We start from the raw sequence: 13,005 nt of genomic DNA on the forward strand, positions 1-13,005 counted from the left end.
TTTTTTTTTGAATTCTGCCCTTGTTTTTTCTTCTTGAATATATTTCGCCTTTATACACTTTGTTTTTATTGTATATCCAAGTCACAGTATATATCTGTCGCCGATGACCCAGCAGTGGACCTGAAAGAGAACCAATACAGACTACCCGGTTGAAGAGTCGACCCGGAAATAATGTATGCTCTCAATATCTCGCATCTGTTCTATTTGATAATAAATTACTTCAGAGTCAGAAGTGCTGATCGAGCAGCGTTAATCTAGATTCACAAGTTCCTCACGGTGAGATCGCATCCATAAACAATGGCAGCAGCCGCCTCCCGAAGACTTGCAGATGCCACCAACGGACATCCTATGCCATCGCAAGAGACCGAGAACAAAGGAGTGGAACGCATACCATCAAGTAGACGGCAAAATGGCTACGAGAGAGATGTCGCATACCATCCTCGAGCGCCTCAGGCCCAAGTCTCCAGATCCCAGACGGTCTCATACAGGAGATATCCAGCACCAACAGCCCGCGGGCATCATCGTTCATCCAATTCATTTTCCGCGAGATCCAGGAATATGCCTCCAAATTGGGACGATAAACCACTTCCCCCAGAGCCCGAGACTACGGAAGACGAGTCTACAACGCCGAGCAGACGTCCATTGCCGCAGCCCGCTGTACCGCAGGACGAAAGCGCACGGGGAGCCTCACCACAGACGATCCTCAGTACCCAACCGACATCGCCGTTAAGTCGATCAGATACCACCCGTTCGACCAAAGAGCGGCGGCATGACTGGGCTTCGGACCGATCTCCTCTACAGAAGCTGGAAGTGGCCTTGGATGGAATTAGCAAAGAAGAGAAACGTGCTCGAGTTATGGAAGCGGAGATGAAAGTCAAAGAGCGATTGGAGCGGCAAAAGGCTGAGAGCGAAGCTCATGATTCACCAGCACCAGCACCAGCTCCCGCTAAGGAATCTGCTAGCCCTTCTCCTGCTCTTGAGACTCCGAAGCCCAAAGTCGAAACGCCGCAAATGAACTTGGACCGGTCAACTAGGAGTACGACCAGAAGTATCAATTCCTCATTAGGGACAAACACTCCCGATGGGTACCGTGATTCTCCGGAGGAACGTCACATCCAGAGGTCCAATACCACAAGAGAGCCGTCGTCGTTTCGGTACGCCGCAGTGCCTCGTAATGACATGCGTTACGTTAAGCCTTCGGCTGGTCAGCCTGTACCCGCTGGTCAAGCTCCCCGGCGAGCTGTGTCAGTCAGCCATCACCCTGGAAGACCGATGCCGCGGCCATTAGTGAATGGAAAGTCGTCTCAGGAAACTCCGGTAATACACAAGAGGACTGTATCTCAAGCTGACCCGGTATCCGTGCCTCCGAGGAGAGTCATGCTTGACGAGAACCAAGCACCACGGCAGGCATCAATCCCTGTCCCGCACGATCTTCCAGGAAGACCAGCCGAGCAACGGGCACCCTCAGCTGCCATGCCAAATTCTCAGCGGCCATCGGCGGGCGCCTATCTGGCACAGAATGCAATGGTACCTGAGCCTGTTCAACCAGTCACGAAAGATTTGGCCGTTCCGCAGGACCTTCCATCTCACGAGTCGAACGAGTGTACTGCGCCACTGAAGCCAAAACGAAACACGGTCTCTTTCAATGTACCACCGCCCACACCACCTCCATTATTCGAATGGAAGAATGCGCCGGTGGCTAGGCTGAACATTTCCGATTTCGAGTTCCAGAATCTGGATGTTGCTAGAATCAAGGCATGGTGGGGCGAAGGAGCTTCCAATCGTCGACGAAGCAGAGGGCTTCCGAAGAATTACCAGATGCCTTCTCAGAAGCCAAGGTGTAAGCAACTTACCATTCCACTTGAGTCCAACGGGGTATTGACAATTGATGCAGCATACAAAGCCTTCCAACCATCGCTTCATTTGAGAAGCGGTCCTCTGCTTCGGTATACAGGGATGAAACGGGTGCAGATTGATGGGCCCAATGGACCGTTTGAGAAGGTGACATGGAGAGGCAGCATCATGATCGTGACTCAGGACTCCAAGTCCGTATACGAGCCAGCACCAACTTTGAGACTCTTCTCCCAGCCGATGGATCTCTTGCCTCCTCCGCCTGTCGTGGTCAATGGTGATGACGAAGGATCCCAGCTTCCACCCGAGTACGTCGACCCGACCGCTGGGCTAATGAAACTTGGACGCGACGGAAGGCCGCTGTACGTCAAGCCCGTGGAGCATACCGAGGAGGAGTTGGATCTGTCGCATGTGGAAGACGACGATGGGATATATGAGTTATCCGCCAGCATCCTCGATTTTAGCAGTGAAGGAGTCAAGCAGCCAATGCCCGCCAACCGGGTCCACACAGTGGACGGAGAAGTCGCTGGGGCGTACAAAGAGCTAACCGGCATCCGCTTGTACGCGGACCTAGACCGCGATGTCACCTTCTGGCGATTCAATATCGAAGTTGAACTAGGTGAAGCCCAGCAGCGGATCGCATACCGCATCAACCACAGTCCCGCGTTGGGTTTCTGGGTCCCAGCCAAGTCACAGATGATGAACATGACCTTCCACAGCGGCAACGGATTTACTCCTGGGGTTGACACGAACAAGTTCTGCGGACCAGACCCTCTATGGCGCGATATCCTCAACGAGCATCAGACTCGACCGTTCCATGTGGTGATCGGTGGAGGCGACCAGATCTTCAACGACAAGGTCACGGCAGAATCTATACATTTCCAAGATTGGCTCAAGATCAAGGATCTGGGAGATCAATACAACATGCCCTTCGATCCAGAGTTTCGCGCGGAGCTGGAGAGCTTATTCCTGAAAAACTATTTGACGTGGTTCTCTCAGGGATTGTTCTCGTTGGTGGGATCCCAGATTCCTATGGTCAACATGTGGAATGACCACGAAATCCTCGAGGGGTATGGATCGTACCCTGACGAGTTTATGCAGAGTCCGGTGATTTCGGGTCTGGGACGTATTGCGTTCAAATATTACCTGTTGTTCCAGCACCAGACTGCCATTGAGGAGACGGAACATGATGAACCCAGCTGGATTATGGGGGCTGGACCAGGCCCTTATATCAAGGAACGAAGCCGGAGTCTGTTCATCCCGCTTGGTAAGGGTGTGACTTTGCTGGGTCTGGATGAGAGAACCGAGCGGATGAGCCATGAGATTCTCAGTGAACCGACTTGTGATATCATCTGGGATAGATGCCATCGCGAGATGAACCGGGGAGAGGTCAAGCATCTGCTCGTGCTTTCAAGTATTCCCATTGCATATCCCCGAATGGTGAGTTCTTCTATTTCCCAGAAACGGATTCAATGGCTAACATGGTGTAGGCAATGCTCAAGAATATCCTGAACAGCCGCAAGTCTCTAGGCAAAGCAGGACTCTTTGGCGGCCTGGTGAACAAAAACGGTGGCAAGATCGAGATATACGACGACCACTGGACCGCCAAACACCACAAGGCCGAACGGACATTCCTGATCGAAGATCTCCAGGACCTTGCTGCAGACAAGTCCATCCGAATCACCATTCTCAGCGGCGATGTCCACCTGGCCGCCATGGGACAGTTCTATTCGAATCCCAAGCTGGGCCTCCCCAAGGACAAGGATTACCGGTACATGCCGAATATCATCTCATCAGCGATTGCAAATTTCCCGGAAACTGAGATGGTGTCGGATATGCTCAACAGGCGCAACCAGGTGCATCATATGGATTCGAACACGGATGAGGATATGATACCGATCTTTACCCATGATGTTGATGGGAAGCCGCGGAATAACAAGCGATTGATTCCACGACGGAACTGGTGTTCGATTCGGGAGTATCAGCCTGGTATGTTTCTATGATTTTTTTTTTTTTGATTTTGAGCCGTCTAACAATGTATTAGGCTTCACTCCACCAGTGACACCCGATATCGATGATGACGAGGAAGAGCCTCGCCCGGGGAAGCTTAAGCGGACATTGTCATTAACGCGCGGAGACCGACCGGCAGGTGGACTCCTACGACGCCTCTCAGGCCGTGGTCGCCCTCCAACTACGGACATCGACTTCGACAACCTAGGCAACGGAAAAGCCAGTCGCCGCATGAGCATGGACGGCCCCTTTCCACCATCAAGCAATAGTTCGCTCCGACCGCCACGATCAACCGAGTCATTCAACCGACCCGGAACCGGAGCCGGAACTGGACCCGGGTCCTTTTTCCGCCGACCTACGAACCCCAGCCGACGGGGCTCGATTCGGTCGAAGAAATCGACTACGAGCAACACTAACAGCACGACCAACACTACTACAGGGGATGACGACGGAATGGGCGGTCTGGTTAACCTGGAAGGCGGTCTGGCGATTACGTTGAATCTGGAGCTGAACCCGAAAGACCCCGCTGGGATCACGACACCGTATAAACTGCTGGTTCCGATGTTACGGTATGACGGGGTGGAATATGACCCGCCGGCGACGCGGGTGACTAAGGGGTGGAAGAAGTGGCTGGGAGTGAAGAAGGGTGGCCATCTGAGCCAGGAGAATAATAGAAATGGAGAGGAAACCGAAGGGGACGAAGTCGAGTCGGATGGGGAAAACTACGATAACGGAGATCAACATGGACAGGCGGAGGACCACTCGGACAGTGATGCGGATGTGGGAGCGGGACCGGCATCGGAGGAGGGGCGGAAGAGGAAGAAGTGGTTTGGACGTAACCTGTGATTCAATTTTTTCTTCCTTATGATAGTACGGATTATCTTCTTTTATTTGGCGTTGTTGATTAGTATACTCTGCACGTGACATGATTGATGAGATCAGATAATGCAATTATGATGACCGGGATTATCAATCTGGGAATCTGGGAGCATAAAGTCTCGCCCGCACCGCTTGCTAAGCACATCCACGTGACCGGTCTCGCCAGACTTGATTAGAAGCACAATTATTCATTCCAGAAGCTGGAATATGGGCCGTTCTTTTATGTTCTTCTCTCTTTTTTCTCTCTTCTCTCTCTTCTATCTCGTTTATTTTCTATAAAAGGCTGTAATCCGTAATCTGTCAAGTTCTGGCTCCACTGCCCCTCGCCTTAATAATCCATTCTGTCCCCTCTTCCGCTTTTTTCTTTTCTTCCATTTCCGTCTCTCACCACCTCTGATCCTCTTTTAAAACCCCCTCTATCCTCCCCTCCCCAAGAAATCCCTCTGCAAAACCGTCAAGTTGTTTTCCTCCGCCTTTCGTCGTTTTCCTCTCTCCATCCGGTCTTCTTTAGGATTGACCGCGGCTGCTGCCTCTTCTCTACATCAGAAATCTTCTCCGTCTGCCTCTGTTCTCTCTAGTCCGTTTACGGCGCCAACGAGCGTCAATTCGTCTTCCAGAATGGTGCACACCAAGGTTGTTAGTAAGTATCCCTTCACATCCCATTGTACTGTTCTTTCGCAGGTACCTGACCTGATCTCTCCAGTCATCGGCTCCGGCCCCGCCGCACACACTGCCGCCGTCTACCTCTCGCGAGCGGAATTGAAGCCCGTCCTTTATGAGGGTATGCTGGCCAACGGCACCGCGGCCGGTGGTCAGCTCACCACCACCACCGACATCGAGAACTTCCCCGGTTTCCCCGATGGCATTGGCGGCGCCGAACTGATGGAGGCCATGCGTAAACAATCCATCCGCTTCGGCACAGAAGTCATCACAGAGACCATTTCCAAGCTGGACCTGTCGCAGAAGCCCTTCAAGCTCTGGACCGAATACAACGACGGCCCCGACAATGCGCCCGCCCACACCGCCGACGCCGTCATCATCGCCACCGGTGCCAACGCCCGCCGTCTCAATCTCCCCGGGGAGGAGAAGTTCTGGCAGAACGGTATCTCCGCCTGCGCTGTCTGCGACGGTGCCGTGCCCATCTTCCGCAACAAGCCGCTCTTCGTCATTGGTGGTGGTGACTCCGCCGCCGAAGAGGCCATGTTCCTCGCCAAGTACGGCAGCCACGTCACTGTCCTCGTCCGTCGCGACAAGCTACGTGCTTCCAAGACCATGGCCCACCGTCTCCTCTCGCATCCCAAGGTCACCGTTCGCTTCAACTCCGTTGCCACCGAAGTGCTGGGTGAGGACAAGCCCATGGGTCTCATGACCCACCTCCGCGTCAAAGACACCGTCTCCGGCCAGGAGGAAGTCGTCGATGCCAACGGTCTGTTCTACGCTGTTGGTCACGACCCCGCCAACGCCCTGGTCAAGGGTCAGGTCGACCTCGACGAGGATGGCTACATCATTACTAAGGCTGGTACCAGCTACACCAGCCGCGAGGGTGTCTTTGCTTGCGGTGACGTCCAGGACAAGCGGTATAGACAGGCTATCACCAGTGCTGGTATGTTATATACCCTTGCTACAATAATTCTCAGGAAAACACGCTAATACATTGAAACAGGATCTGGCTGCATCGCTGCCCTCGAAGCCGAGAAGTTCATCGCCGAAGCTGAATCTGAGTCTCCCCCTCAGGCTGAGACCCAGGCTACCAACCAGGCCGAGGGCTCGACCATCCAGCCCGCCGCCCAGGAGGTCCCTGGCACCGAGCGCCGGAAAGACTCCCAAGGTGGTACCGCTGAGTACCAGCAGAACCCTCTCCTCTAAGCAGCCTCCTCTATTTCACCTTTTCTCCTCTAAACTCCACCTACCGATTCCCTTGATATCATGATTCCTTCCTAATTGGTTGGTTCTCTGGTTTCTCTATGTAATGATTATTCATATTTTGTCATGATTTGTGTCATCTGTCATCTTGCCATATTAGATTTCGTTCAGCGTGTTTTCTTGTATCGCTGCCACTGTTAATTTCAGTGTTACCTTGGATTTTACCGCCTTTTAAGGGGCTACTTCAGTCGATAGATATAGAATTGTAACTCATAAATTGGGTTTACAGGTTATTCTCTGCACTGCACTGCAGTAGCTGTTTTGACGTCATAAGAAGGGAAATAGAAAACAACAGGTCTCAAGACGGATTAGTCGATGGATTTGAAACCGAAGCATTAGCACCGTTGGCCGTAGAAGACTCAGGCTGCCAGCTCTCAAACGGATTCTCCTTACACCACCGATCCTTAACCTCATACGACCTCCTCTCCCACTCCATCGCTTCTCGCCGCCACCGTTCCGCAGCCTTCTCATTCATCCGCCGATTCACCTCCACCTGCTCAAGATACGGCCGTCGAATCTCCTCCGCCGCTTGTCTCCACATAAGCCCCAGAACCTGACGGACTTCATCGCGCGCGGCTTTCGCATTGCAATTCTTGGACGTGGCACGTTTCTGATCGTCAGCCTGCTCGCGCGCTTGCAGCCAGTAGTCCTTCTGGTAGAAGAGAAAGGGGTTTAGGCCTGTTTTTGCGGGACGGGGTTGTGGATGGCCGATTTCGGCATAGATAGCGTCCCACATGGCTGTGTTGTAGGCGTCGCGGAGGGCTTTTTCGGCGGGGATGAAGGAGTTGTTGGTTCGAGCGGGTGGTTGTCGGTCTGTCGAGGACGGTGTTGGCGCTGCGGGTTCCTTCCGCTTCTGGCCTGTTGTGACGGGGGTGTTGCTGACACTGCCTTTTTCTGGGACGAGTGGCTGTGGGATCTCGATTGGGCCAGTGATGGTGTTGATGACTTCGGATGCGGCGCGCAATCCTGAGAGGTACGCTCCGTGAACAGTCGCAGGGTGCGTGCCGCAGGTGGCTTCACCAGCAAAATGTAGATTCCCAACCGGTGTGGCCATCAAGTCATAATCTCCAGGAAGTGACTGGGGAGGAACAAAAGAGTAACTGCCTCTGGTAAACTTATCCGTGCCCCATCGCGTAACGATCGTCTCCAGCGGGTCAGGAACCGCTACATCCTTGAAGACGTTGCGGAGCTGACTGGTAACTTCAGTCACGATTTCTGCGTCCGGGATACACTCGGCCTGGTGTGCTGCATCTCCAGACATCAGACCAATGAGAACCGGTAAACCCGTTGTCTTCAGACAGTTCCAGAACAAGTAAAACCGTCCTCGATTGGCCGCGTAGTCTTCATGCTTCAAGCTTTCAGGGTTCGTAGGCTCACGTAGAAGTCCAAACATATCCCGCTCTGTATCCCAGAATGGCTGGTTGAATACCAGGATCACCTTGTTCAAGAGGCCAAATCCAAGCCGTTCAATCGCTCCAAGCTTCCAGTCAGGAAGAGGAGGAGAGAATTCAATGTTCTGGCTTTTCAGAATCCCAAGAGAACCGGTGAACACCACCCTGTCTGCTTGGATAACTTCGCCGTCTTCGCATTGGACGACCGTTTTCCCTTGACGAGTGCCGGTTGTGTCATAAAGAATCTTGGAGACATTCTTGTTCGTGCGGATGTCAAGTTTGTAAGGCAAGGAAAATAGCCCATACGGCACCTGCTGATAACCACCGATCACTTGAGAGTGTTCACCATCGAACTCGTTCCCCACATCCTGATCCCAACCAGAAAGACTGAGCTGACCCGCGTTCGCGGCATTTGCGTACTCCAGATTCGCAAAATGCCAGTTGTACAATCTCATGTCCTTAGGGGTAAGCGGAAGCATGCGCTGGTACTGCCTGACACCTTCATCCAGTACAGCACCCAACGTTTGCTGATCTGAAGCCTTTGCGACGGGGTCCAAATCTAGCGTCGTGTTCACGGAAATCCCGGCGTTCAGCTTCCATCCCATAGTTTGACAGGTCAGAGCAGCAGGTTGTTCTTCTGCAGGGCCGAGATCTGCGACGGGAGCAACCTTGGTCTTGATATCTGCCGTCTTGTGACCCACGCCTCGACGGACTCGTTTATTTGGTTTTAATAACCCGACAGTACCTGCAGCCCTGGCTTCCTCGTACTGTCGTACCGTTAGACCGTCGCTTACTGTCAGATCACGGCCTGAATCGATCAATTCTCGATCGCCTTCAGCAGTCCGCGAGATTACGGATTTGTGACGATAGAGCCCAGAACGATCGAATACGTTGTTGTAGAGACTCTCGACCATAGCATCCTGCACTTCATCTGTCGGTGTGCCATCAATGTCGTAGAGCGTCGAGAGATCGCGTAGTAAGTGATACGGAAGAGCCAGTTGACCGCGAATAATTGGATCCATCGGATTGCCATGGTCAAATCCCACGATAATATGTGCGCCCATCTCAGCCTTAGGAACGAGTCCAGATGGTAGGTCAGACGTCTTGAGACTTTGCAGAGGATGTGAATAGATCCGGCCGCCAATCCTACGTCGTCCTTCCAATACCACTACGCGTGGCTCACTGGATATGGTATCGTGGTATTGGTTGAAAAGGCCTTCCAGGTGCCTCGCACAACCTAGTCCTGCCATACCAGCACCGATTACCACGACCACAGGGCCGTCCTTTTTCCGCCCTGGTTTGGCGGGAACGGCAGGAGCTGGAGGTAGGGGAATCTCGACACATCCAAAGTTGATGTAGCCATTCCGAAGCAGCCATTCATATGCAAATGAAGCAAGATTCATCCAACGGTAGTCCTTGGCGCATCCGAGAGCCTCGTCCTTGGAAACGCTGACTAGCGGATTCCGAGTCCAGAGTCGAAGAATCCGATTGCGTATGTTTAGGTACACTGTCACATGCAGATGACACAGATGATCTTGTAAAGCTTCCTGCTCGTTTGGATGCAAAGCATAAGGATTGAGGCGAGAAGCATACGCCGCTGCAACACATTGCTGGCCGTATGCTGCAGCAGACAGGCCCGATGGGATGGACGATTTCGGACGGAACCTGGCAAGATCGTTCTTGCTGTCAATCACATAGGATGGGGACCCGAAGGACGAGGTAGATGGAAACGAATGGACAGGATTCAAAGGCGACGCGGATTTTTTTGGATTGGCGGAGGACAATAAAGAGGCAGAGGTCATAGATTCATTAGGTGTGCTAGTGTTCGTATCCGTCTCAGTGCTCAGTAATCCATCATCTAGTCCACTGTCTGTGACCTTCTTGGATATCCTAAAGTTGATGTATGAACCCTCCTGCGAATCTGAACGTTCCATCCCAGTGTGGCACTCTGCGTCACCGCTCTGGCGTGCGCTCCGCGGATGTTTGGCAGGGGATTCAGGTAACGACTGATGTGAAGGAATCTGCGGTGATTGTGCGTTGCCATTTGATTGGGTCCGTGTAGGTGGCATGTATTGCTTGATTTGCAGGGTCTCGGATGAATAGCCATTCGAGCTGTGTCTCAGAGTCTCCGTGGTTGGCATGTATTGTCTGATGCGTAGAGTCTCAGAGGATTGCCCGTTTAAGCCCTGGGTCTCAACAGAAGCCGTCGTCTCCATGCTTGCTGTGCAAAGGCCAACCCTTAACGTAACCGTATGCAGCCAGTAAGTATAGTAATGATGTATCAGTCTGCCTCAGGAAGCGGCAGTATTGTAGTTTACCATGTAAATGAGCGGATAGCAACGACAGACGTCAGATATACGCCTCCATGCCGGGAACATGGGCCAGTATCAAAATTCGAGTCTTCCGTCCATGGTGGGTCCACTTGCACAACGGAGGTATAGTAGAGGTAGAATGATTATTGTATGAATAGATGAATAGATGGGACCGGGGAGTGTGTTTATCCCTATGGTACAGTTAGAAGAGACACTATTAACGGGAATGCAGCATGTCACGGTGAATGATAGGGTCTGGGATAGGAAGGTCTCTCTGGATCGTGCGAAATGACTTGCCTGTAGAAGTATGTGATCAGATTGATACTCCCTCACTCTTTGCTGACCAACTCAGCAAAGATCAATCGCTGTAAAGTACAATATAGCGGTTGGATGAATGAAGGCGGTATGGTAGTAGACGATGGGCTGATTCTCTAGGAGTGCTCTTTCTTGTTCGGGTCGCCGGCCGAGATGCTCCTGCGTAGTTTCCAGTCCGCGCCGCCGCATTCTGCAGAACTCTACCTTCAAGACTACGGAAGAAAAGAGAATGAATATAGACTATAGAGAAGGACAAGAAGAAAAAGGAAAGAAAGGAAAAGAGGACAATAAGGAATAAGCACGGGATGCTGACAGGGGTCAGGGTATGCTGTGGCGCGTGTGATTTCAAACTGGACTGTGACTTCTTCAGGCTAACCGGTTTAGTGCGCTCCAGTTGCGTCCCCGGAAGAGATGCGTCAATAGTCTTGCCTAATCCCTACCTTAAATACTCGATATTCTTTTGGAATATTGGATCGAGATACTTTCGGATACCAATGGGAAGCATGGGCTCTACGAATCTAGGACAATGGGAAGTCTGGTCGTTGCAGCACGCCCTGGTATTCAGATGCATCCTCCGGACGCGACAGTATATTGCAACACGTAAAGGAAAAGAGAAGGTAAGATAAAAATGAAGGGTACCTGCAAAGATCACCCCTGATTTGACCGGATATGCGTATGCATCCGGTATGTCTCACGCTCAGGCTCATCCCCATCCCTGAATACGTCCGAGTCATTGTCCGTAAACTCATCTCGGTACGGACTCACTGCATTCTTCGCTGGGCTCGAGCTCCCATCATCGCTTTCATCATCAATCACAATGTCCACATTATCGTCATCGAAGTCATGGAATCCAGCACGCTCCTCTTCATCGCGGGCAAGAGTCGTGGCGGCAATGTTGGCGTTCGGATCCTCTGAGAAAGCGCGGTGAGGACGACGAGCAGAGTGGTCGCGGTCTAGCGAATTCCGGATTTCCTCTCGTTCCTTGGCTTCGAGTTCTTTGGCGCGGGCCAGTGTCCTAATAACACCGCGAATTTAGCATAGGAATGCGAAAAGACCGCTTGGGAATCACCGTACCTCTTGTAAATATACCATCCGGTAAAAACTCCAATTCCAACGGTGAAAACAATACTGCAGATATTTATCGCTTTCGATCCTGCACTCATTTTCTCATCCCCGGAAAGAAGGCGTAGTCGACTACCAATGAATGCCGGCACTAGCAGTTTGGGTGATATGATTATCGTTGCCAATCCATACATCAAAGGATGGACAGTTGGGAACGTCGACACCGCGCCGTTGCATATCGAATATGGTAAAGGACAGAGGCGGATCATGCACAGCAATTTGAGTCCATCATACTTCAGGGTCAACGCGAGAGCGGCGAATCTCTTGTCACGTTCCATCAGACGGTTAACGAATCTGGATAGAACTGTCCGCGAGACAACGAAGGAGACCGTCGATCCAAGTATAGTTCCCGAGGCGTAGAGAAGCCACCTGCCAACAAATCCATCAGTCAGTGTCCAAAATAGCGTAGGGAATATAGCGATACCTACCCCTTCCAAACTCCGAAAATGAAACCCGCCATCGTCCCGAACGTCGACCACCCTACCAGGGGCGGAAACGAAACAAAGAAAACACAAAGCCAAAGCACCAAAAAAGCAGTCCACGACCTCTCCCAGTCCTCCACAACCGGCGCCATCCAATGGAATATCTGACTCGTGAAATACAAAAACACCAGCGCCAATGCAATCGAGGCCACCACGGCGGCCACCGCACCCGATCTCTGCCACCAATTCATTTTGCGCCATGTCGAACCGATGCGTCGCCATATCTGCGCTCCTCGCTGGACCACCTTATCACGGAATGTAGCCGTAGCTTCACCTGTAGATGTCGATGTCACTTTGTTTGGCTCGGCGCGTGGGGAGTTCCGCCGGCTCGTGGCTGACCGATGGCCCCATAGCGGGCGGCTGTCTTCGTCAGCAGGGGAGAGAGGTTCTGGCGAGGTCGAAATTGAAAGAGCCCGGGCCGTGGAAGCATAATCCGCGGGCATCTTGTGTGAATGGAGCGGTTATTGATTATGATCTCCCGCGTGTTTGGGTATTTTTGACGATGACAGGGATCGACAAGAAGTGGAGGACTTGCGCAACGGCGAAACGGTCAAGATCCAATAATCGAACAATCGAAATGCGATTTTGATAACAATTGTACTCGGTAACTCAATCAATAAACGAAGTCCGTACAAAATTTCGCTATAAGGAACTGGGGAAAGGAGAAGCCGTCACCGACAACAATTCTCCGACGTCAGCGAGAGCTATCGGGAGGAAACG

General features: G+C 52.1%; 4 protein-coding genes across 4 annotated transcripts; 2 read left to right on the forward strand and 2 right to left on the reverse strand.

The window, feature by feature from the left end:
• Positions 1 to 297: 297 nt before the first annotated feature.
• Positions 298 to 4,707, forward strand: ACHE_10342S (uncharacterized protein; the record flags this gene model as incomplete). Its single annotated transcript, XM_043278209.1, has 4 exons — positions 298 to 1,840; positions 1,895 to 3,291; positions 3,342 to 3,840; positions 3,896 to 4,707. The coding sequence occupies 4 exons, from the start codon at positions 298 to 300 to the stop codon at positions 4,705 to 4,707; spliced, it is 4,251 nt and encodes a 1,416-aa protein (XP_043131462.1).
• Positions 4,708 to 5,358: 651 nt separating this feature from the next.
• trr1 (thioredoxin-disulfide reductase TRR1) lies at positions 5,359 to 6,606 on the forward strand (the record flags this gene model as incomplete). Its single annotated transcript, XM_043278220.1, has 3 exons — positions 5,359 to 5,380; positions 5,444 to 6,343; positions 6,404 to 6,606. 3 exons carry the CDS (start codon positions 5,359 to 5,361, stop codon positions 6,604 to 6,606), a joined length of 1,125 nt encoding a protein of 374 aa, XP_043131463.1.
• A 355-nt stretch (positions 6,607 to 6,961) lies between these two features.
• On the reverse strand, positions 6,962 to 10,270 carry aof2 (putative lysine-specific histone demethylase Aof2; the record flags this gene model as incomplete). The annotated part of the gene is made up of 1 exon (XM_043278231.1): positions 6,962 to 10,270. One exon carries the CDS (start codon positions 10,268 to 10,270, stop codon positions 6,962 to 6,964), a length of 3,309 nt encoding a protein of 1,102 aa, XP_043131464.1.
• Positions 10,271 to 11,329: 1,059 nt separating this feature from the next.
• Positions 11,330 to 12,728, reverse strand: TVP38 (TVP38/TMEM64 family protein; the record flags this gene model as incomplete). Its single annotated transcript, XM_043278242.1, has 3 exons — positions 11,330 to 11,696; positions 11,756 to 12,172; positions 12,232 to 12,728. The coding sequence occupies 3 exons, from the start codon at positions 12,726 to 12,728 to the stop codon at positions 11,330 to 11,332; spliced, it is 1,281 nt and encodes a 426-aa protein (XP_043131465.1).
• Positions 12,729 to 13,005: the final 277 nt, after the last annotated feature.

This window comes from Aspergillus chevalieri, chromosome 1 (assembly GCF_016861735.1).
Source record: "Aspergillus chevalieri M1 DNA, chromosome 1, nearly complete sequence".
NCBI lineage: Eukaryota > Fungi > Ascomycota > Eurotiomycetes > Eurotiales > Aspergillaceae > Aspergillus > Aspergillus chevalieri.